Source organism: Festucalex cinctus, chromosome 16, assembly GCF_051991245.1.
Source record: "Festucalex cinctus isolate MCC-2025b chromosome 16, RoL_Fcin_1.0, whole genome shotgun sequence".
Classification (NCBI taxonomy): Eukaryota; Metazoa; Chordata; class Actinopteri; order Syngnathiformes; family Syngnathidae; genus Festucalex; species Festucalex cinctus.
Genome location: NC_135426.1, coordinates 23,837,670 through 23,863,366, shown reverse-complemented (window position 1 = coordinate 23,863,366; position 25,697 = coordinate 23,837,670). Strand labels below are relative to the sequence as shown.

At 40.2% G+C, this 25,697-nt stretch overlaps 1 protein-coding gene across 1 annotated transcript in view; it reads right to left on the bottom strand.

Annotated features, from left to right (window-relative positions):
* Nucleotides 1-25,697, bottom strand: part of LOC144003075 (phospholipid-transporting ATPase ABCA1) — a 74,757-nt gene that overhangs the window by 27,824 nt on the left and 21,236 nt on the right. Inside the window, exons 14-29 of the mRNA XM_077498879.1 lie at nucleotides 19,765-19,987; nucleotides 19,123-19,344; nucleotides 15,376-15,580; nucleotides 14,617-14,733; nucleotides 14,109-14,280; nucleotides 13,213-13,344; nucleotides 12,129-12,268; nucleotides 11,158-11,295; nucleotides 9,217-9,371; nucleotides 8,036-8,120; nucleotides 7,070-7,272; nucleotides 6,213-6,264; nucleotides 6,020-6,094; nucleotides 5,860-5,892; nucleotides 4,417-4,556; nucleotides 1,030-1,157 (exon numbers count right to left, since the gene is read on the bottom strand). Of these exons, the coding sequence (XP_077355005.1) occupies nucleotides 1,030-1,157; nucleotides 4,417-4,556; nucleotides 5,860-5,892; nucleotides 6,020-6,094; nucleotides 6,213-6,264; nucleotides 7,070-7,272; nucleotides 8,036-8,120; nucleotides 9,217-9,371; nucleotides 11,158-11,295; nucleotides 12,129-12,268; nucleotides 13,213-13,344; nucleotides 14,109-14,280; nucleotides 14,617-14,733; nucleotides 15,376-15,580; nucleotides 19,123-19,344; nucleotides 19,765-19,987 (2,220 nt within the window). The remainder of the gene's footprint in view (nucleotides 1-1,029; nucleotides 1,158-4,416; nucleotides 4,557-5,859; nucleotides 5,893-6,019; nucleotides 6,095-6,212; nucleotides 6,265-7,069; nucleotides 7,273-8,035; nucleotides 8,121-9,216; nucleotides 9,372-11,157; nucleotides 11,296-12,128; nucleotides 12,269-13,212; nucleotides 13,345-14,108; nucleotides 14,281-14,616; nucleotides 14,734-15,375; nucleotides 15,581-19,122; nucleotides 19,345-19,764; nucleotides 19,988-25,697) is intronic.

Sequence of the window (25,697 nt, the reverse complement as noted above, 5' to 3'; positions counted from 1 at the left end):
GGGGACGTTAACCATGAAAAAAAAGTTTGTTCGTATTAACTCACAGAGTGGGTGTCTTTCGGGGGATAAGAACAAATAAATTGAAGACCGTAAACATGGACGCACACCACTTGGCGGCGTGATCACATCAGCGTCTATTAACTCATTCCCTCGCCGCCATTTTCACAGAAGCAGTCCCAGCTGTTTTACTGGATTTTGACTGATTTTGCAAGGCCCACAGAATATTGTGTTCAATTGCTATAAAAACATGGAACCCATCAAAAGAAAGATTAAAGTCTCTTCTTCCATCAGGAAAAAAAAAGGATGTTTCTATCTGTTTTGCAGCAATTAGCATTAGAAGAGAGCTAAGTTTCATCAGTTTTCACAAATCTATTCAAAATTGTAAGTAATTGAGCTTTTTTGCTCTGCTGCCACCTGCTGGCCGTTTGTGTAATAACAACCATTTCTGCAACCGTTCTTTGCAGTTGAGAGGCTGCATCAAAGCCTTCTGTATGCTCTAGCATAAAAAAACCCAAAAAAACAACAACATATAAATACGTCTTTGGGACACTTAGAACATTTAAAAAAAAAACGTATTTATACGTTAGTGGGAGTAAATGAGTTAATCTGGCGTGCATCAGTGCTGCTGCCTTCTTTAGCAACTTAGCACAATAGAACAGAACAAGCTCTAGTCTAAATGGAGCAGAGAGCTAAAATTGAATCATACAATATCAGTCATGGCTACAGTTAATTGTGTTAAGGCAACATCAGGGGAAATAAAATACCTTCAGGGTTGGATAAATTGTCTTTTAGATAAGAAGGTATTCTTTTAAACAAGTGATTGGCACAGGGTAATGTGGAAATCCTTCGGGGGGTACACCCAAGAGAGTAGTGAGCGATGAGGCGACGGCAATATGCTAATCCAGTCCTCGAAGGATTACGCACGTCGTGTTGGAACTGCGAACTGATTGAGACGTCAGCATACGTCTCCCGAGGCCTCGTCGCAATACGCCGATAAGAGACGCTGCGCGCCGAGCGGTGACGGAATACCTGAAGAAGGTGGTCTGAGGCGAGCCATACATCCACGGTTGCAGTTCCAGACTGGGATATTCCGAAAATGGCGGCACGATGAGAGAGAAGATCAGCGAGAGGCACACGAAAACAGCGGGCAACACCACCTAAAACACGGCAGCAATCATGAGATTAGACCTGACGATTCGATCCGTATCACGACTCATAGGTCACGATTTGATTCGATTCTGATTAATCCCGATATGAATTTACTCGTCGATTGTTGCGAATTTTTTTTTTTTACTCAAATTCAGAAAATACCATTCAGTAAACTTGTACATGTACACTGTAAGATTTGTATGAAAATGTATTATTTATTGATCTGAAACTTCAGTTTTATAATTGTGTATTTAACAAACAAACTTTTTCATGTTAGAACAGCATTGAAATCAAATATTAAGGCTTAATGTTCCATTAATATAACATTCTTCCGTGCGTAAGGTATGAAAGTTAGACGTTTTGTTGAATATTTTTCCATCAAAAATGGATGTTAAAAAATCGATTCGGCTACCTACTGAATCGATTCAAGAATTGCGTGCTTTAGTATCGCGATATATTGCCGAATCGATTTTTTTTTTTTAACACCCCTATTGGACTGCATCAGCATTGTTGCTGTATCGATGTTAAATCTTGTGAAATGATTATTTTTCTACATCAGGATGGTTCATCATCAGTTTCTTGTATTCAATGCTTGGTTCTTTTTTGTTAAAAAAAAAAAAAAATCCAATTCTCTCAGGCATAATTCGTTTTCCCTCATTCCATTGTAAAAGGTCAGATATCTTTAAAGCTTAATCACTTGTATGTTTGGGGGGAGTCGGCGTACTGGCGTACGCATGATTAATTGGCCCGGTGCGCAAGTTTGCAAATTTCCACTGTTGGAAATCCGAAAAGTGGCGCCGCCGCCGAGAAGCCAGATAAAGAAGCGAGTGATGAGACCGAAAAGCTTAATGACAGACGGTCGTCTCTCTCCTTCGTTTCCCTCTTGTTCTCCCTTATTCTCTTATTTGACAGTAATTGCAGGTGACAGCTGCTACTTCTCCTATTGAGAGCGCAGCGAAAAACAAAGTCATTAAGGCTCCGTAAAAAGCCAAAGCACTCGCCATGAACAATGCATGAGTTTATCGGGGATTTCAAGATGAGGGGGGGGGGGGGGGCCAGGCTGGACCTGGAATGGCTTTAAACACAAAAACAGATTAGTTTTATGACGGGGCTCATCACACTCAAGTGTATTTTCCGGGATGAATGTGCAATCGCGAGCGTCGGGCCGCGACTGGTCGCCAACTCGAGTGCCATGTTTAATCACCGCTTTTTGTGTATTGGGGCGCTTTTATGTCGTCTCACAAAACAAAGACATTCGCTGACGAAGGGAGTTTTTAGCTAAATGAACGCATTTAGAAGCTGGGGTATGCCTCAGGGCTCTATCCTAGAACCACTTTAGTTTTCAGTCTTTTAGACTTCATAACAAAACTGCCTAACATTTTTGCAATGCTTTGGACTATGGAGAGTTATTTCTTGAGAAAAAAAAAAAAAAGGTGTTCGGAAATTTTGTTATTAGCGTGTCGACGTGAATCAAAACATAAAGCTGCAATATGTAACTGTGAATGTCAAGCTTTGACCGGTTGCCATCTTGTATGAAACTTTATTTTACTGAGAAATTTACTCGGCATCCACTCTAAACTTGTGCTTTCACCCAACTTGTTTTTTTTGTTGTTTTTTTTGGATACATTGAGACGTTTGGTAAAAATGCTCCACATACCCTATTATTAGTTTCGAATGACATCTTCGCACAGCAGCTGTCAGAATTGATGACATCTGACGGCTTGCCGCACTTATCATAACATTTGAAATAATTGTCGCACCTTAGAAAACGGCGTCTCGCGAAATGAATTGTGGCACTTGGGAAACGTGTGCTGTTTATTGGTTTTGACTTCGGAAATTATAGAGAAGAGAAACAATACAGAGGTCCACTTAATGGGCTAATTGCGGCCTGTCATGTGTGCAATTATGGTGTGGTTGTATTTAATACGCAACTAATGAAAACATGATTAGCATGCAACTTGAAAGGGACAAAAAAAAAAAAAAGTTTCGCCTTTTGAGTGCCAATCACAGACGCGAGGTGGGCGGGATCGTTGCCAGCAACGATGAATGCACTGACACGGATGACATCATTGCATCTGCATTCATGATTATTTTCAATTCAACAAATTAATACTCTCGTAGATGAATCCATGATCACATCCATGTGATATGTACATACAGGACTGTCTCAGAAAGTTAGAATATTGCGATAAAGTCCATTATTTTCTATAATGCAATTAAATAAGCAAAAACCATACATTCTGGATTCATTACAAATTAACTGAAATATTGCAAAGCATTTTATTGTTTTAATATTGCCGATTATGGCTTTTTTTTTTTTTTTTACTTGGTCTGAGGAAATATTCTAATATTTTGAGATAGGATATTTGAGTTTTGTTTAAGCTGTAAGCCATAATCAGCAATATTTAAACAATAAAAGGCTGGCAATATTTCAGGTGACTTGTAATGAATCCAGAATGTATGGCATTATTTTTGCTTATTTAACTCATTCACTCGCCGCCATTTTCACATTTCGCAATCCCGTTCGCTCCCGTTTGCTGTTTTACTGGATTTTGACTGATTTTGCAAGGCCCACAGAATATTGTGTTCTATTGCTATAAAAGCATGGAACCTATCAAAAGAAAGATTAAAGTCTCCTCTTTCATCAGGAAAAAAAAGAATGTTATGTCTATCTGTTTCCGTTTTGCAGCAATTAGCATTCGAAGAGAGCTAAGTTTCATCAGTTTTCACAAATCTATTTCAAAGTAATTGAGCTTTTTTTTCTAGATGGCCCTGGTTGATCTCCTTTGCTCTGCTGCCACCTGCTGGCCGTTTGTGTAATAACTACCATTTCTGCAACCGTTCTTTGCAGTTGAGAGGCTGCATCAAAGCCTTCTGTATGCTCTAGCATAAAAAAAACAAAAAACAAACAAAAAAAACCCGTATACATACGTCTTTGGGACACTTAGAACATAAAAAAAACGTATTTATACGTCATTGGGAGTAAATGAGTTAATTGCATTACAGAAAATAATGGACTTTATCGCAATATTCTAATTTTCTGAGACAGTCCTGTAATCTGATGTAGATTTCTTCATTCAGATGCAATATATCACGATCCAAAAATTGTGGACAGCATCAGTTTGGGGGTTATACGAGTACGTGACGTTGGCTTATGGTTGCTGTAGGCTTATTCCATCGAGCAGGCCATCTTTTCCAGACAACACTCACAAGCATCCCTCTCGTGTTCCCCTTCACTTCATCAATATGACAGACGGAGGCCATTACCTGGGCAATGAGTCCCTTGCGGCTCCTGCGGGCGTGGTGGAAGCGCTTGATGAACAGAGCCAGGAACTGCCTCCTGATCAGCTCCCACCCGCCGATGACCGTCGAGCCCCGCCCGCCGACACCGGCGTCCCTCGGTAAACCTGATGTGGACACGGACCCCCCCCCCGCCAGGTTGCTTATCACGCTCACGACAACAAATGTGATGAGCTGTAATGAGCCTGCTCGGGTACCGAGTCAAACGTACCACCTGCTCCTTCCACATTTGCATGGCTTTCAGATTATTTTGTGGCCATTTTTGGACTACTTTTTTCTTGAAAGGACAAAGCACGTATTCAAAAAAAAATAAAAATGTTTCTTTAGTTTTAACTTTTTCTTTTTACAATTTTTAAAAGGACATTTAGAATTTCTGATGACAATTTTTTACCCCAATCCTAATTTTGATGACAGGTGAATTTTTTTTAAAATGTACCATCTATTTTTACTTCACATAATGTATTATTATTATGACAATTCCGATTAATAATAATAATAATAATAATAATAATAATAATAATAATAATAATAATAATCCCGCAACCCTTGTGAGGAATAAGCGCTCAAGAAAATGGATGTATAATAATAATAATAATAATAATAATAATAATAATAATAGTGATAATAATAATAATAATAATAATAATAATAATAATAATAATAATAATAATAATAACACTACTACTACTACTACTAAATTATATGTGGTAACAAATGATACATAAAAAGAAAAAAAAATCAGCTCTCATATACAATTTGAATTTAGGAAAAATTGTCATCAGAAATTGTAAATGTTTCAAAAGTGTGAAATACTATTATTATTATTATTATTGTTATTGTTATTTTATTTTTTATTTTATTTTTTTTCAAGGAGCCGGAATCGGTCCTAACAAAACAAAGATATTTGCTGACAAAAAGAGCTTTGAGCCAAATGGAAGAATTTAGAAGCAAGGGTGTGCCTCAGAGCTCTGTCCTAAAACCACTGCTATACTGTGTTTTCAGTCATTTATACTTAACAACAAAGTTGCAAGCACCTGAAGACTTTTGTGATTAATAAGTGTAACTTGGCTATTATTATTAGTAGCTTATGCATGAAAAAAAATCCCCTTTTACAGGGTATTTCTGTTAATTTTGTCGTGATAATCACTTCAAAAAAAACAAATAAATGAATCTAAAAAAAATTTTGGGAAAATATCTTTATCAAAAATCCCAATCTTTAAAAAATGCACAATAACTGCTAGCATTTACTATTTCACAAAGTCTCATAAGAATCCAGGGCAATATAAACAACTTTATTGATTTGCATTAGTTATTTCGCTTGTTAATTTCCTTTTTTGTCAGCATAGCAATTGGTTCACGTGTTAGCATTTTTAAACAAATCAAACATTTTTTTAGGAGGAACAAACTTACCTTCCACTTGACTGGCAAACATTTCCATGTCACCTGCACGGAAGCACAGAAAAGCAGAAAAGCATGCAAGTGACCTAGCTGCATTATTAAATGCTTCCGCTGCACTTTCTTTTTTTTTTCTTTTTGGTTTATATTCTGAAATAGATGCAACGAGACTTGCCGCTCGCCTCCTGTTCCGTTTCGGGATGGACGGCGGCGGCGGCGGCGGCGGCCGGGATGCTATTCCGCTTTGTCGCTGTGGGAATTCAAAATAAAAGATGCTGTTTTGGCCTGACCCAATTTACGGTTATAAATAACATTTTAAAAAGTACATTTAAAAAGTCGGCGGATTATTGCTGCAAAAGGGGACTTACTTGAAACGTCTGCTGCATCCACTCCTGAGTCTTCGGCGACCTTCAAAAAAATCTGTGAAAAGAACGTTTTTAGTGTAGCTCGATCTGTACTCAGGCTTTTATTTGTAAGGGATTTAATTGGTAGGTATAGTTATAATAAAATAGTCTAGACAAACTTATTTAACTCATTTACTCCCAATAACGTATAAATACGTTTTTTTTAATGTTCTAAGTGTCCCAAAGACGTAGTTATACGTTTTTTAAATGTAAAATGTAAAATGTATGACAAAAACATTTTTTTCCCTGATCACTGTTTATTAACTCATTTGCTCCCAATAACGTGTAAATAGGTTTTTGTTTTTTGTTTTAGGTGTCCCAAAGACGTATTTATACGTTTTTTAAATGTAAAATGTAAAATGTATGACAAAAACATTTTTTTCCCTGATCACTGTTTATTAACTCATTTGCTCCCAATAACGTGTAAATACGTTTGTTTGTTTTTTGTTTTAAGTGTCCCAAAGACGTATTTATACGTTTTTTTGTTTTTTTAAATGCTAGAGCATACAGAAGGCTTTGATGCAGCCTCTCAACTGCAAAGAACGGTTGCAGAAATGGTAGTTATTACACAAAACGGCCAGCAGGTGTCAGCAGAGCAAAGGAGCTCAACCAGGGCCATGCAGAAAAAAAAATGGCGGCGAGCGAATGAGTTAATCACAAAAGACTCTCCAGGGCTTGCAACTTTGTGTATTGATTCACAGGAGAAATACAAAAAAAAACCAGTAGCAGTGGTTCAAGGACGGAGTTCTGAGGTACACAATAAATTCATTTATTTGGTGAATCTGTTTTTTTTTTTTTTTTTGTACTCCTGCTTGACATACCTCCTCCAGTGTGGTGTCTGAGATGCCATAGCTGGTCAAACCCAGGTCGGCCATGGCCAGGTCCAGCTGGTGGAAGAGGCGGGCAAATGTGCCATCGTGGGCACCATCGTAGGGCAGGACGTAGGTGACCTCCTGGCCGATGTGCTCCAAGAAGAGCGCCCGTGGGACCATGCGACGCACCAGCTCACCCAGCGCTGTCAAATCTGCCCAGACAAAGAAAAAACATTTTCTGTCCTTGTTTGTTTTACTGTTTGGAACTTTTTGTGATTGTTTTGTGTAAGGATTATTTGTTTTTATTTATGTGCAGCCACGATTGTTCTCTAAATTGCTCTATAAATAAAGTTGCGTGACGCTGACAATCTAACGAGGCTTTAGCTGAGGTTTGCTTGAGGGAAAAAACCCCCGCTATTTTATTGAAATGCCACATTTTCACGACTATAAGGCGCACCTAAAAGCCTTCAATGTTTTCAAAAGCTTATAATCCGGTGCGCCTTATATATGGATCAATATTGAGCCGCGACAGGTCTCTCTGTCAAGACGCTATCAGTGATGCGCATGCACAGAAGATCCCGCCATCTTGGATCGCTAGCTAATACTAATACTTTACCTCAGAGAAAATAATAAAACAGATATTTATTAATTTTGGGGGTGAATGGAGTTGTCAGAAAGCTGGTTTGTAATCTATTAATAAAGTTTGACTGACCTATCTGACTGTTTTGTTGACGTTCCCTTTAGCGCAGCACCATCTAATGGATGCATAACGTAACCCCGGCCTCTACTGTAGCGCCTTATATATGGAAAAAGTTTTAAAATATGGCATTCATTGAAGGTGCGCCTTATAGTGCGGAAAATACGGTAAGTAAAAAAAAAAAAACTGACAAAAGTTTTAATGTGACAAGTAAACAGAAAACGAGGTGGCCACAATGTTGAGGTTGGAATGAACGAACGTAATTCAATGATGCTGACCTGTCGGTTGGACTCGGTTGCAGGTTCGACTCCCGACGGCCGCATGCTCATGGACGCCGCTTCCCCTCGAAGGACGCTCGCGCTCCTGCCAGAGATGTAATTGGATTAGAAGCAGACTGCTCGGCCACTTAGAATGATGAACAGCGACTACTCGACAACTCCGGCCTCGCGCTAACTCAATAACGCCAGCTGCATTTTCCACGTAATGGCGCTAATTAAAGCGAAAGGTGCCAAATGCGTTTGCTTTGATCTCAATTAATGGTGACGACCATCAACAGGTCAAACAAACATTCAAATGTTTGTTAACGACTCTTTTTCAAGAAAAAAAAAATGTAATTATACAAAAAAAAAAATTCTTTAAAAAATTATACAATTTTTTTTTTCTTTAAAAAAAATCTAGTATAATTGCATGAAAATAAAGTTTTTCTTATTAGAGCCACATTTTTCCAAACAGAAATGTCATAATTGTGCAACATACGAAACAAATCTGAAAGTAAGTACAAAAAAAAAAAAAAAAAAAAACCTTTTGAAAACATTTGTGTTTTTCAAAAAAAAATGTTGGGCTCGGTTATATTAAAAAAATAATAATAAAATAAAATAATAATACTAATAATAATAATAATAATATTTTTACATGAAAAATGTCCCTTTTTAAAAAAAAAAAAAAAGAAAAACCACCAAATGAAAAACACCGTTATCATTCGAGGCTCAAGAAAAAAAAAAAAGTCTTAATTAGGTTTGTTTTTTTGTTTTTTTCCCTCCAAGAAAAAAAATGTTGTACGCTAATTTTCTTTTAATCTTTCAAGGACAAAGTCTTGATCAAGTGAAAAAAGTTTATAATTTGAGATTAAAATAAGTTGTAATTGGAGAAAAGAAGAGTCTAATTTTTCCCACAGACACATATGGAAATAAAGTTGTATTTTCTTATGAAAAAAAAAAAAAAAAAAAAAAAGACTTGCTGGATGATGGTTTGCTTGTCTGCATGTGAGCTTCTGTGCATGAGTTGTGGTTTACAGCAGCTTAATTGTTCAATTTAAAAATAAAAAATAAATGTTTATCACGTTTTTCACTTTTCACTCAATCAGAGTTCAAAGCAGGCTTCAGATCCACTGCAGGTCATGCCCGGATCTCACTTGAAAGTCAAACGTTGCCTGACAATCCCGGTCTCAAGCGTTGCGTACCTTGACCAGCGTGAGGTAGTAGCCCGTGCCGAAGCGTTTCTTCAGGAAGAGGGACGAGCCGCAACATCGCATCCTGCCGTGGGCGATGATGGCGATGCGGTCGCCCAGGATGTCCGCTTCATCCATGTGGTGCGTGGACAGGATGATGGTGCGGCCTGGGGGAGATTGGAAGGGGGGGGTACTTTGAGCCGCTAATCGCCATGGCAACAAAGCAGCGCGGCGCGCGTGGGCGTGAATTAAAATCTTGATGGAGACCGAGGTTACCACGCAACAGGCCGGCTTATTTTTAGCTCCTTTTTCTTTTTTTGGGGGGGTGGTGGAGATGCATCAGACTGAGTGAGCAAAATCACATGATTTGCTTTGGATGGGCCAATTTGAACAGATTGATGTGATATTTCGTGTGAAATTATGATAGTATTAGCACCAACTCACTATGTGTCATGACTCGAGTCATGTTTGGGTCTTGTCTCATGTCTGGGGTCACGCCGGGGTTAAGTTTGAGTAGAGTTCACGACCCGTTACGTGTCTGTTTCGGTACTGATGTAACAGCATCCAGTTTCAACTCGTTTTAGGCTATATGATGTCAAGGATCTTTTATGCTCTATGATGTTTGTTGATGTCAGGAACTATCTTTAATTACGGAGTCAACAGCCAATCAGAGAATTCCATGTCACTCCAGCCACAACCAATGGGATTGATGGATTGCCTATTTAAGGGTCTGAGAATTGTGTGTGTTTTGCCGGATTATTGCTCAACTGTTCCTGTGTACCGCTCTCTTAGTTCCTGCCCCTCAATGTGAATAAATAGATACAGATTTATTTGTGTCTGCGTTTGGGATCCAACCTCTCAACTCACAACACTATGGGGAAAATGACAAAATGACACCTCAAAAATTGGAACCATAAGAGGTTTTGATAAAGTAGTTTAAAAAAAAATCGAATTCATCATAAAATATAAAGTTGTATTTCCTCAAGAAAAATACATTGGGATTGTAAGAGTAAATTGTAAGAGTAATTGTGAGCGTAAAGTCAACTTTTTCCAAGTTTTAATTGTACCAGGAAAAAGTTTTTTTTCCATATTATTATTATTATTATTATTATTATTATTATTATTATTGTTTTTTTTTTGTGCTGTCAAAGTTAAATCATTAACCAATTAATTAATCACAAAAAATTATCGCATTAATTGTATTTGTATTTGTAATTGTATTACCACAGATTAATCACACTATTAATTTTGACCGCAGATGATCCTTTTTAGCCGACAGTGGATGGTTACATTAAAGGTAGCTGTTGGAAGTTTGAGCAATAAACATAATTACATGCATTAAAGTAAAGCATTTAATAAATGTTTACATATGCAGGTAGGTCATTTTTTTCCCCCCATTTTAAATTATGCAAATAATTAATTGATTACAAAAAGCAGGATGAGCGTGTGCAGCGGGCAAAAATGTTGGGGGGGAAAAAAAAGCTTTTTTAAGTCAGTGATTAATCACGATTAATCAAAATTCTACGATGTGATTAATCTGATTAAAAAATGTAATCGTTTGACAGCTCTATTTTATTTTATTTTTTTCTAGATTTTTAAGTGTGTCTGCTATGTTGCATTTGGAATTCCCCCAGTACAGGCTTTCCAAATAGGTAAGTTAAAATTATTAGTAATAAAAAAAAAAAAAAAAAAAAAAGTGGCGTTAAAAGAACTTTAAATGAACTCAAAATTAACGCACTAATTTTGACACCCCTATTTAAAACAAACGACTAATCTGTAGAATTAATCAAATATTTGTTTTTCTCTGATGTTGAAGATAAGAAGTGGAACGTCACTTAAAACGACTCCATTTCCGTCCTGCGGCCTCATCAAAACGCTTTCACGTTTGGTTTCACACTTGCGAGTGGAAATGTCAAATGTCGGTTCAAAGGCGGCAGGCTTCTGACGGCGGACCTTGTTTGTACTTGAGGAGCAGCTCCCAGATCCCCCTGCGGGCGAAAGGGTCCACCCCCGCTGTGGGCTCGTCCAAGATGACCACTTTTGATCCTCCGACAAAGGCGATGGCCACCGACAGCTTCCTCTGCATGCCGCCTGGAAACATTCATCTGCATGTCAACAGGAAGTTTCCTTTCATAATAAGAAAAAGCGCCGTCGCCCTGCTGCGAGTTATTTTTAGTCGCCGCTGGTCACGCGGCACATGACATCAACCCACGGAAGTCAGATTCCAGTCCGTCGGGCAACCTACCACTGCTTTTACTCAATTCAATGAACCGGCTAACTGGCATCATTAAAGTAATAATTTGGCTAATGATTTTAAAATCATTCTTCTACATACATACTGTCCCAATATTTTGACATTATTTTATTGAAATCCACTATTCCGACTTCATACTCTTAACTCATTTGCTCCCAATGACGTGAAAATACGTTGTTTTTCAATGTTCTAGGTGTCCCAAAGACGTATTTATACGTTTTTGTTTTTTTTATGCTAGAGCATACAGAAGGCTTTGATGCAGCCTCTCAACTGCAAAGAACGGTTGCAGAAATGGTAGTTATTACACAAACGGCCAGCAGGTGGCAGCAGAGCAAAGGAGATCAACCAGGGCCATGTAGAAAAAAAGCTCAATTACTTACAATTTTTAATAGATTTGTGAAAACTGATGAAACTTAGCTCTCTTCTAATGCTAATTGCTGCAAAACGGAAACAGATAGAAACTTACTTTTTTTTTTCCTGATGAAAGAAGAGACTTTAATCTTTCTTTTGGTAGGTTCCATGCTTTTATAGCAAAAGAACACAATATTCTGTGGGCCCAAATCCAGTAAAACAGCCGGGAGCAAACGGGATTGCGAAACGTGAAAATGGCGGCGAGTGAATGAGTTAAAGTAGACTCCCGAAAGTGCTGCTGTTTTGGTTAGCAGCCCACCTGACAGGTTTTTGGCCAGGTCCCGCCTCTTGTGAGGCAGGCCGACGTCCAGGATCATCCGCTCCATCTCGGAGTCCACCTCGGCGCGAGTCCGTCCCTTCAGACGGCCGTAGAAGTAGATGTGCTCCTCCACCGTCAGCCTGCGAATGAAAACAGCAAAATATTATGCAAATGAAGTTCAAACTATGATGAAAATAAAGTAGCAATAAAATATGATGAGGAATTTTTCCATGGGAGTCATAGTACCGCTCAAAAAAGTCATTTCCCGAGAATAAATGTGCACTATTATGTGAACAAAGTCAAATTATTTTATTTTCCAGAGAGTACAGTTGCAATATTAGAGAAAAATAACATTTGGAATTACATTAATAAATTAAAAGCATTACATAAATAAAGCCGAAATATGATGAGAATAAAGCTGGAATATTACGAAGGGGGAAAAACATCACTTTCCCAGTGTAACGTCATAGAATAAATTAGTAAATAGAATACATTTTAAATATTACATGAATAAAGTCAAAATGACTGCAGAATAGTCTGTTTTTTAAGAAATTAATACATTTCTTTTAAAGTTTAAATATTTTGCAAAAAATAAAGATAAAGATAAAGTCAAAGTATTATAGGAACGATGCTGCAATAGTTTAAAGGGATACTTGACTCATTGAGCTATTTTCACCAAAAAAAAAAAGTTAACATTTTATCTGTCATTTATGTGATAACGTCATCATTTTTCATGTACAATTAATACCTTTAAAAAACAATTTTTTTCCCATTTGCTGTGAGGAAGTAGGTAACGACCAATCATGGCTCAAGTTTACTGACCAAACCCAGAAAAAGGTAAGCCATGAAAAAAAAAAAATAAAAAAAAATAAAGGTATTAATTGTACATGAAAAATGATGCCGTTATCACATAAATTACAGATAAAATGTTAACTTTTTATGGGTGAAAATGGCTCAATGAGTCAAGTATCCCTTTAAGGGAAAAAAAAAATTGTGTAAAAAAAAAAAAAAAAAAAAAAAAAAATGTGGTAAAAAGTCCCACTCTAAAATGAAAAGTGAAAAAAGCGAGCAAGTTTTGTCTCACTCGTTGAAGAGGACGTTGTGCTGGGGGCACATGCCCAGGTGCCGTCGGATGCCGTCCACGTCCGTGCGGATGTCGTAGCCATTGATGAGGGCCGTGCCCGACGTGGGCGGGAAGAGGCCCGTCAGAATGGACCTGCGCGGGAGGACGCGCTTAAAAAAAAATGCCACTTTCAAATAACTCATCTGGTCAATTTGTATAACTACGTCTTTATAGTAGTCGCCACATGCATTTTCTTTTTCTAATTTGGAGAAAGAATTTCTGCCTATTTGAGTTCCTGGGAAACGAAAAAAAATTAAGGCGATTTATTTGAGCGAGGGTGTTTATTTAATAGTGATAGTCATAGTTTATTTAATAGCGAATAGCGATGGGACTTTTGACTCTTTCAGGGGAGCCGTTCGTTCGGGAGCCGTTCACGTAAAAGAACCGTTCAAAAGACTGGCTCTCGTGTTTATTTAATTTTATTTTATTTATTTATTTATTTATTTATTTTTTAGCAATGCCCTTTTCAAAAAATGACATATGGAATAGTCAAAAAAATAACATTCAATGAAGTGTGTGTGTGTGTGTGTGTGTGTGTGTGTGGGGGGGGGGGGGGGGGTTGTAATGAACGGCTCTCGATAAAGACTCGCTTCCCATCGTTCACGTTGAAGAGCCGTTCAAAAGACTCGATTCGTCGGTGAACCGACACATCACTAGTGACGAACAAGTCACTACATGCATCATCTAGTAAAATAAACACCTCCCTCAAATAAAAGGTCTCGTCACATGAGAATAATGGACCGAGTAATTACATGCCCCAAATAGAGCCACATGCATCATCAAGCAAATGAACGTCTTCCTGGAATAACAGGCTTCCATTTTTTTTTCCCTGTCAGAAAGGGCTCATCGGGACTTGCATGGTGGTGGTTTTTCCAGCTCCGTTGTGGCCCAGGAAGGACGTGATGTGATTCTCGTAGAAGTCGACGCTCAGCCCGTCCACAGCAAGCTTGTTGCCAGTCTTGTAGATCTTGACAAGATTGCGTACCGACACCCCGACTTTTAGATTGGGGTCCGATTTCTCCAGGTAGTCTTAAGAAGAGACGGAAGGAATGAGATGGATAACTACGTTGAAATATTAATTTAAAAAGAAAATAATGTAATTCTATCATTATTATGACAGAAAAGTGACAGGAACTGTCCTTTCTAAATTTAAAATATGTCACATAAAGTCTATATGTGACAACTGGGCAAAACAAGACAGTCAGGAAAACCTAATTGGACGTGTTGAAGATGAAGCCCCAAAAATAGCCCGTAATGTTAATTGGGACCAAAGTGCCATCATCACCTCACTTCAACAAGAAAGGCGCTAATGTGAGTCAACTGTGTATCTTACGATGCGTGCGCGTGCGTGTGGTTACGTGTTACCGTCGTGCAAGCCGGCGGGTGCGTCCTTATGCGATTGGTCGTCAGGCACTGAAGGTCTGCCACACCAGTAAGATGCTGTGAACGGGAAGTACCACGGTCTGGGGATCCCATACTGGCCTGGGGTCAAGCGCAGATGACACCAAATGCAACAATTTGTAATTTTTTATATAAAAAAAAAACAATCCAAAAAACTCTTTAACTTATTCACCCGCCGCCATTTTCACGTTTCGCAATCCCGTTCGCTCCTGGCCGTTTTGAACTGAATTTGAACTGATTTTGCAAGGCCCACAGAATATTGTGTTCTATTGCTATAAAAGCATGGAACCTATCAAAAGAAAGATTAAAGTCTCTTCTTTCATCAGGAAAAAAAAAGTATGTTTCTATCTGTTTCCGTTTTGCATCAATTAGCATTAGAAGAGAGCTAAGTTTTTTCAGTTTTGACAAATCTATTTAAAATTGTAAGTAATTTAGCTTTTTTTCTACATGGCCCTGGTTGATCTCCTTTGCTCTGCTGCCACCTGCTGGCCGTTTGTGTAATAACTTCATTTCTGCAACCGTTCTTTGCAGTTGAGTGGCTGCATCAAAGCCTTCTGTATGCTCTAGCATAAAAACAAAACAAAAAAAACACGTATAAATACGTCTTTGTGACACTTAAAACATTTAAAAAAAAACGTATTTACACGTTATTGGGAGCAAATGAGTTAATTACTGATGTATACTGGAACTCTAATCGTGTTTTCGTGTAATACTTCATTATACCTGGGAAGACATTTTCGATGTACCAAGTGAGTGTCCAGTAGAGGGCGGCGTCAAACAGCATCATGGCGATGGACACGACAAAAGTGTAGCGTTCGCCCTCTTCGGGACTCCGCCCCATGTTGGACCACTGGATGCCGACGCCCTGCTCCTCGTATTTTGAGAAGTTCTCGCAGCCGAAGCCGAACGCCACGCAGGACAATAAACTCTGGGGGGGGCAGAAAGCGGGCGCGTGCGTGACTGTTTACAGGCGGCAAAGCACACAGGTACACAGCTTGTTTGATGCCGCGTGGCATTCGGGAACACCCATAAAAAAAAACAAAAAACGCTTTTGCATACCCATTCAAAACAAATCATAAATCCTGCACGGAGGGGAAATTGCCAGTGACGCTTTTGCCCATGAAACATTAGCCGCCGCCGCCTATCGCTCTGCATCATCGTGTTGCTTGCCAGCTGCCGCCTCACGCCTCATTTGCTCGCCGCATTTGCGCTCCGGAAGAAGCATTTCCCGCAGCTTCCGAGGCGGACCGTCACCGATTCCGACTGCGCTTGGGCGAGCGGATTCAATAGCTCGTCACTTAGGGCTGTTGTACCCGTAACCCTCTTGTTATGTTTGTTTCTTTGGTTGTTGGTAAGGAACAAACTGAAACCACTGAAGGGTTAAGCGGTACAATGGGTTGTCTGTTGGGAACACAACAACAAATGGTGAACAAACCGAGTTATGAAAAGATTGTGCAGTTGCGTCTTGGAATTTACCCTCAAATGTAAACAGCTTGGAATGATACCAACAAACAGTTCAAGAAAATTGATAAATATTATCCCTATTAACTCATTCACTCGCCAGCCATTTTCACATTTCACAATCCCGTTCGCTCCCAGCTGTTTTACTGGATTTTGACTGATTTTGCAAGGCCCACAGAATATTGTGTTCAATTGCTATAAAAGCATCAAAAGAAAGATTAAAGTCTCTTCTTTCATCAGGAAAAAAAAATGTATGTTTCTGTTTCCGTTTTGCAGCAATTAGCATTAGAAGAGAGCTAAGTTTCATCGGTTTTCGCAAATCTATTCAAAATTGTAAGTAAATGAGCTTTTTTTCTACATGGCCCTGGTTGATCTCCTTTGCTCTGCTGCCATCTGCTGGCCGTTTGTGTAATAACTACCATTTCTGCAGCCGTTCTTTGCAGTTGAGAGGCTGCATCAAAGCCTTCTGTATGCTCTAGCATAAAAAAACAAAACAAAACAAAAACGTATAAATACGTCTTTGGGACACTTACAACATTAAAAAAAACGTATTTACACGTTATTGGGAGCAAATGAGTTAAGATTAGCGAGACAGAAATGGACCCTAGGCCCAGTTTGACCCGGAAAGCCATCTGCTTTGTCTTTAGAATGGAATGGTTTCACTTTCAGGACAAAAAAAAAACACAAAAAAAAAGCAACCCGAGGTGTTCTGAATAATTTGGTAGGACTTTCCATATGAAATTACAAGGGAGAAGCATTGCGGGTATTCTTAGACATAAAAGGATCGCTACCTCTGTCGGAAAAAGAACAAATGCAAATATGCCTGGAGCTCTGGTTTGGAACACAGCCGCCATCTGGTCGTCGGAATCCAGGTGAAAAAAAAAAAAATTCCGCTCCGATTAAAGACTTCATTATCAGGGACAATGTAAGGGGAGAGCGTGTATCCCTTGACACGGTGTAATATCAGCCACACTCGAGGAGAGAAGAAAAACCTCCGGCCTGATAAAGTGCAGGGATGATCCGGATAGCGGCGCGGTCAGGGAAACATTGCTTATGCTAATTAGCGGGCTAAAAGGCTATCCGTCTTGGAGAAGCAGGGGAGAAAATAAGATCTCAGCACTTTCGGGTACTATAAGGCATTATGCATTAAGTGAGCAGGATAGTTTTTGCTAAGGGCTAATGGTGAGGAAGTCAACCTCCCCTTGTACGCTGCCGCTAATTGCAATTAAAAGCTAATCAAGCTAGATTACTGAATGAATTGAGGGCTGGAAAACTTCATTCAAACCCCAAATCTAAACCATTTCTACAAAGTTCCACAACAAACACAAATCCTAAAACTTTACCACTAACCCTAACCTCTAAATTTAACATTAGCCCTAACCCGATACCAAAGACCTATCCCCTAGATCTATCCTAACATAAACCTCCAAATCTTAACCTTGAACCCTAACATTTTACCCCAAACCCATCCATCCATCCATCCATCCATCCATCCATCCATCCATCTTCTACCGCTTATCCGAGGTCGCTTCACGGGGGCAGCAGCTTTAGCAGGGAAACCCAGACTTCCCTCACCCCAGCCACTTAAACCAGCTCCTCCGGCGGGATCCCAAGGCGTTCCCAGGCCAGCCGAGAGACATAGTCCCTCCAGCGTGTCCTGGGTCGTCCCCGGGGCCTCCCGCCGGTGGGACATGCCCGGAACACCTCTCCAGGGAGGCGTCCAGGAGGCATCCGAACCAGATGCCCGAGCCACCTCAGCTGGCTCCTCTCAACACGGAGGAGCAGCGGCTCTACTCTGAGTCTCTCCCGGATGACCAAGCTTCTCACCCTATCTCTAAGGGAGAGACCGCAAACCCTGCGGAGGAAACTCATTTCGGCCGCTTGTATCCGGGATCTTGTTCTTTCGGTCACGACCCGCAGCTCGTGACCATAGGTAAGGGTCGGAACGTAGACCGACCGGTAAATCGAGAGCTTTGCCTTTTGGCTCAGCTCTTTCTTCACCACGACGGACCGATACAGAGTCCGCATAACTGCAGACGCTGCACCGATCCGCCTGTCGATCTCTCGCTCCATCGTACCCTCACTCGTGAACAAGACCCCAAGATACTTGAACTCCTCCACTTGGGGCAGGATCTCATCCCCAAACCCAATACTCTCATTAACCCTCCTCGAACACACCAGTCTCTGAAACCAACAACCCTAACACCAAACCATTATCTCTACTGCAAAACACAAAGCCTTAACTCTTACATCGAAGTTTAACACTAAATGCTTAATCCTAACAACTAACTCTAATCTCTAAGCCAAATTCTAAAGCCTTACCCAAACTATGTTAATCATTACATATATCACTAACATAACTATAAACCCAAACCATCATCACTAACCCTAACATCCAAACCGTATCCAACCCAATCCTAACCCTAACTTGACCAACCAGACCAATCGCGTTTTCCAATTTAGAAATACCAGAACAAATATATCAGTCCATCCAAATGCTTTGCTTAATGGTCGGGGATTCAGACTAGGAAGTCATAGGCAGACCACTACAGATGACTACAGATGAAGGATGAAAGCTACATCAGGTGGCAATAAAAAATATTACTGGCCGTCAACATTGATTGCTGCTATTCATTTGACTTATGAGAAAAATGTCCAGACGAGTTGTTGAAACGGGCGCATGGAACGAAACATGCCCGCACTGACAATCTCTCCCAGGCGACAGTAAGGATTGAGAAAGTTATACATCTTTGCCTGAGGAAAGGACAGCTCGAGGACAAACGATTGTGGCACTGTCATAAAGGTCACAGAAGAAAGGCTGAAAGTTGATCAATGGTTCATCTCACAGGACGGGCTCCGTGGATTTCTCCATGGGTGCACGTATTGCCAAGAGTAACTTTTAAGCAACCCTTAAAAGGTAAAACGACTTTGCTATTTCAGTATCACGCATACATATTTTTTTTTCATGAGGAAATCCATGAGAAACAAGCGACATCCCTCAAGTCTTACCACAGCAACCTTGGTCCCGAAACCGAGGACGTCCCTCCAGGCGTAGCAAAGGATGTGCGGCAGGTAGAGGACAAAGTAGATGAGGCCGCCGCACGCGGCCGCCAAGTTGGCCTTGGAGAAGAAGACGCTGATGAAGAAGCACTGGGTGACGGTGGTCAGGCAGAACACCAACAGGAAGACAAAGATGACCGTGGGGTCGCTGTACTGCAGCACTTTGCCATACTGGGGTACAAAGAAAGAGCTGTGAGTTGAGAGTAGAACAAGAAGACACAATCAAATGTATGGCGAACATGAGGCGAAGCGAAAGTAGATTGAGATTTGTGGATTTCAACTCGTTCAGTGCCATTGACGGCTATACACGTCAAAGATCCATTTGAACTGGACTGGCAGTGAGTGAGTTAAATTTCATTCAAAGGAGGACCCGGACACCTGATTTTGAGATTTTAGAAAGGCAAAAGGTGAAATGTTTTGGAATAACCCGGGTTGGAAAATCCAAAGGACTAGAGACTAAACCACTATGTGACCATTTGTCTGTAAGGCTAATGGCAAAATACATTCATTTTCCCTCACTCTGTTCCAGAGTGACTCTCCAAAATGAGGCATTGGCTCCTCCTGGAATCATTTCTAAATCAATGGAATCACCTTGAGTATAAGCGCAAGGAGCAGCGAGCTGATGGCTAATGGCAGCGCACTGGACACGGCCCAGCTCAACCAATAGATGGCGCTTCTCAGGCCCATGATCCTCAGCGTCTCCTTAAGTCTGGCTTCTTTCTCACCAACAATACTCTTAACGGCCTTGGCCACTGAGTAGATCCAGGCCAGAGTCATGTATAAGGGCAGCGAGCGCACCAGAGCCCGAAGGAACCTGAAGGGGCCACACCAAGACCAGACAAACACTTGTCAGGCTGGATGTCGACTTGTTGTGAGTACCGTGGTCCAAATACGTCTTCAGTCAGGATGCACGGTTGTCTTTCAGGTTGTTTCACAAGTCAATGCCTTCAAGATTTAGAAAATGACCAAAGAATTGTGGAGGATACGGTCATATGGAGCCCACATCTGCAATTTTCAGTTTGACCTAAAGACTGTTGGTTGTGGACCTTCCTTTGATACCCTTCTGTGAGGGATTGGTTATTTTGGTATCCATTTTTAATGCAGATCACGATTTTACAATTCGACATCCATGACCAACAAGCAGTTTGTGAAATGGAGGCTAAAAAGTCACACGTGCAAATGACACAATTCTGTCGGATTTTTCATTTCCAACAATCGATTCAATTCGATTTCGATTCACAAGGGTTGACTTTGATTTGATTTCGATTTTTTTTTTCCAATCCAATATTGATAAATTATAGAATGGCAATTCTTCTTAAATGTCAAAGACATGATAAAAGCTCCGCAAATATTCAATTCTAAAGTAAATTGACGATTCTAAACACAAGGAAACACCGAATTAATCAGCAAAAAAAAAAAAAAAAAAAAGCATAGGCTGCGATTATGGGCAACTTGAGGCATAAAAAGTGAATTTTAGATACTGGATGACAACACTTCAAAATGGCGACCGGACCGGTTGTTGTCCCACCTAAATCCAAAATTACCCTTATGATAATTACTGCTTAATTCTCCATTATTATTAATGCGCCGAGCCAGGCAAACGAAATGATCATTTAAGAGCTCGTCATTTGAATACGCATCGCTCCTCCAAGGCACTCGGTCGGCTAACTGGATTTATTGTTATTAATGTTTACACATCGCTGGTGGCTCGCAAACACATTACGTTGACGGGCGGAATTGCGTCGCACCCAGCTGTTCAAACACCCGCTTTTATTTACCAGACACATTTCACAATTATGCTGCGGAATAATTGATTAGGGCGACGTGAACTAGCCGTCATCTTTAAATCATTAACGCGACACAAGGATGCGCACTCTTCCGACGGAACATAACGAGGCCGTCGCCGCCGGAGTTTTGCGCGTCCGTCTTTGGTTTTTATTACTAAAGAGCGCCGACACCAAGGCTACCGTTGCTGTACTAACGCCGGAGTGGAATAGCAGCGAGCGACCCGCTGGCCTTCAGATAATCAACCCTAATTGCAATCACGAACACACGCGGTGCCAAATATCCATGGCTCTAATTGCATAACAGGAAGTCTGCTTGAAAGCAAAAGGTGATGCAACGGCGAGAAATAACAAACGCTGCTGCTGTGATCTTAATTTCAATAACTTGTAGTTTGGGTTGCAAGAGAGAAATAGATCATTTGAAGGGGGTGGGGGGGGGGGGGGGGGGTAATCATGGGCAATTATTTGACCCCACAGCCCACAGTGATTAGCAAAGGCATCCCATAACGCAAGATCGGATCGCGCGTCCGTTAGCGCGCCCCGTTTTATTCGCACTGACCTTGACCATGACACTAAGTAGGGCGCACGGAACGGCGAGCAGAACCATGTTCTCGGCCAACCTCGCCAGCCAGAGGGCGCCGTCGCGCACGCCCACTGCCCGCAGGACCTCCTTGAGCCGAAGCTCCTTCTCCAAAACCAGGTCTTTGATGGTCATGCACGTGGTGTACATGAACGCCAGCACCAGGAACATGGGAAGGATTCCGCCGATGGCTCGGATGAAACTGCAAGATATTTTTAAGAAGCGCATCGACAAAGTGGCGGGGGGTGGGGGCTTGTTACGTGGCTCTCCCCGGTTGTTGTGCGCGTGTTCCTCAGCTGTTGTATTGGTTAGCAAAGGAATTCAAACTGTATTAGAAATGATAACAAGAGATAAGTACGGTTACCCTCTTTCATCAAACCTCACCGTCATGATACGTCCACATTAAAATACTAATTCAGAAAAGTATCCGGTTATGTATGCTAAAACACACATCATTGTCGTACTCTACCAATAAGGTCATTATAACAATGGGACATACCCGTATTATATTATATATTATACTCAGAAATGCAACACTTTTATTTTGCTTCCCATTTTTAATGAGATGAACTCAAAGATCGAAAACGTCTTCCACACACACAATATCACCATTTTTCTCAAATATTGTTCACAAACAAAAGTCTAAATCTGTGATAGTGAGCACTTCTCCTTTGCCGAGGGAATCCATTCCACGTCACAGGTGTGCAATATCAAGATGCAGATTCGACGCCACAATTAGTGCACAGGTGTGCCTTAGACTTTCCACAATAAAAGGCCACTCTAAATGGTGCAGTTTTGTTTGATTGCAATTTTCTTGAGTATATATTAGGGATGTAACGATAATGACAATATCGTGATATCGCGATATTAAAACTGCCACAATATATCGTCGTCGTCGTCATGTCACGATATTAAAAGCAGCACATTTAAAAAAAAAAAAAAGTAATTTCAGCTGTTCTAGCACCCTCTGGTGGCTAGTTTTTTTTTTAGTACAGTTTAATTTTCACAAGGCATGTTTTGGCCTTTCTATGTTTACAATCCACGTTAATGGTCAGATGAAGGGGAATGTAATATGCTTGTAGAGATTGTAGGTTGTTTATATGCATTGCTGTCATGTACAAAAGCACAATATAGTTTTTTTGTTTTGTTTTTTTAAAGTATGAGCTCATTTTTTACCTTTTTTTTTTTATCGCCAACCTCCCCACAATATCATATTGTGACCTTCATATCTTGATAATATCGTATCTTGATGTTTGGATATCGTTACATGCCTATAGTATACCCATATTAATCTCTCGTAATATATATGAACCTAACTTTTAAAGGGAATGGCCAAAAATGACCATGTGAAATGTCTGCGTCTCTTTCAAAGTTTTTTTTTTTTGTGGTACGAATCAAGATAGAATGCCCACCAAATTTCATGTCAAACCGACTCAATTGAACGTCTTTATCCGCACCACCACCACCACCACCCCAAAAAATAACGAGTTTGGACAACTGACTAATAAGGCCTGAATGGAATCGATCCCTCGACCGCTGCAATCCACCAAAAAGCCTCCAGACGACTATTGTTTGGATCCAAATACCGTACATTCATTTCTAAATGCTTCTCGATAGGGCGATTGGCATCACCTGATGCTCAAGGTTATTCTATCCGTGTTGGACTCAAAAAGAAGACAAAGAAATTGCTGTGCAGACGACGAGCATGTCGTCGTCGGCGGCGCGAAGGCTGATATTTACAAGGCAGACTTGATCTAACCTTCACAAACTCAATCAAAGCCTTTTGCGAGTTAGCTCATGTTAGCCGTCTGTCGTGAGTGACTCCATGCGGTTACAACAGCAATAAGGCCGCTCATAATGCCAGCAAAATGCCATGTCAATATCCTCGGCTCCTGCCAATATAACAAAGTGCTCCCGTCGCTTTATTAGACAGTGACTGAGACGTCAAAGCCATCCCGATAAATATGATTTAGTTTAGCACCCGGATAAAGCGGCACCATATCACTATAAGAGATGGAACAAATTCAATTAATACATCCATACCACCCCCTCCCCTCCAAATATCCTCCTTCGCTAGCAACCACTGGAAAATTAGCCAGAATATGCACAGAATATGGGACCGAAAACTGGGAGTTGGAAATTTTACTTGAATTCTACGTTTGCAATTTTATGGACTCAGATATTCACCCGAATGAGCCTTGCATGTATTCTATACATCAGGGGTGTCAAACTCATGCTAGCTCACGGGCCGCATGGAGGAAAATATATTATCAAGTGGGCCGCATCGGGAAAATAACGGGATATAACAGGGGTGTCCAAACTTTTTCATTTGAGGGCCACACCACACACAGAAACTCAGAAGGACGCAAGGGCCACAAATGTTATGAAGAGAAATTGTGTTTAGTCCTAAATTGTGCAAATAATTTATTTGTGCTTTTGCATATTTAGAAAAAATGCTACAGTATATGAACCAATTTATTTATAATATGGCAGTAGGGTTATTATAGTTTTGGAATTTTTCATTTGAGTTTTTATTTTATTTTGGGTTAAGTTTTTTAAAAAATTTAGTTAGTTTTAATTAGTTTTCATGGTGGTTCTGTTAGTTTTCTTTATTATTAGTTTTAGTTTTTTAATAAATGTTTTTTTTTCTTTCTTAGTTTTAGTTTGGTTAGTTTCAGTATTAGTTTTATTTGTATTTTTTTTTTTTAATGTCTAGTATTGTGCACAATATTTAAAAATCACCATGGGCGCGACGTCTTTATTCCGGTTTATATCAAAATAAATCTACTAAAAATCACATTTAAAAGGCTCCAAAGGCTCATGCATTAAATTAATTACCAAAGACTATAACGAAGGACATCTTTGCTACAATTATAGTTAGTTTTAGTTTAGTTTAGGCTTTGATCATTCACGTCAGCCTTGAAAACTTTCTATTTTATCAGATTGAGTCACGTTTCGTTGTAATTCGCAGCTCTAGTTAGGGCCCGAGCAGCTACCGCTGCCATCTGCTGGCCATAGTTAGTGGGTGTTTTTGATTTCACAACTCATTGACCCGGCTGCGCTGCACTTGGACGTTGCACTGACCACTGATACATTGGAAAAAAAATAAAAAATAATGTTTATGGCCGCATACATCGTGACTTTACTAAACGGTATTAAACGCTTTTGGCGGTCAAAGAGTTAAATATTGGTAGATCAATGGCATTAGAGTTTGATGGCGCAGAAAAAAATGGGGTGTGAAGGCCCACTGATGATGTCTTAAGTTGTGATTCTAGTTCAGCACATCTCGGATCTGTCAGTGAATGTACAATATATTAATGAGCCTCGTTCATAGCAGAACTGCTGACAATAATGTTGAGAAAGTTTGGGATATACTTGTTGTTTTTTTGGCACCACTTTCCTTGACAAAGAGTCTTTGGAGGGATTCGACTTGAATCATTTACCATATCACATATGCAAAAATTGCCTCGTGGAGCCTGGAAAGTTGAATCCTCAGCGAAGCAAAAGCCGCTTCTCAAGTAAGGCGAGCGAAGCCGCGCGAATGCGAATGCCGGCAACGTCTCCGCAACAGCTGACGGCCTTTCCGATGGCGTTAACTCCTTCGGCGGCGATCCCTCGGCGGGATCGGCCATGCGCCGCGCGTCTGACACCGGCAACCTTGCCACCAGATGCTCTTGAATTATGCATGGGCGGATCGATCAAAGGTGCTTAAGTAATAGAACTCTGCGGTGGGTTGGCGTTGCGCGGCTCCCGTTACGTTGGCCGCATGCTCCTAAATTTAGGCACGCTGAGAAACTGGTTGCTGGGAAAAAAATCAAGAACTAAATGGAAACGTGATACTCTTTTAGATCAATATTGAAAATACCAATTTAATTTACTTGACACAGGTTTTTCATTGGCAAACATTCAAAAGCAAATGCAATGTAAAATGATTACATCTTGTGTATATATAGTAAAATATTTACTGGAGAAAATGTCTACTGTACTAAAATATATGAGCATTATTATTATTTTTAACTCATTCACTCGCCGCCATTTTCACGTTTCGCAATCCCGTTCGCTAACGGCTGTTTTACTGGATTTTGACTGATTTTGCAAGGCCCACAGAATATTGTGTTCTATTGCTATAAAAGCATGGAACCTATCAAAAGAAAGATTAA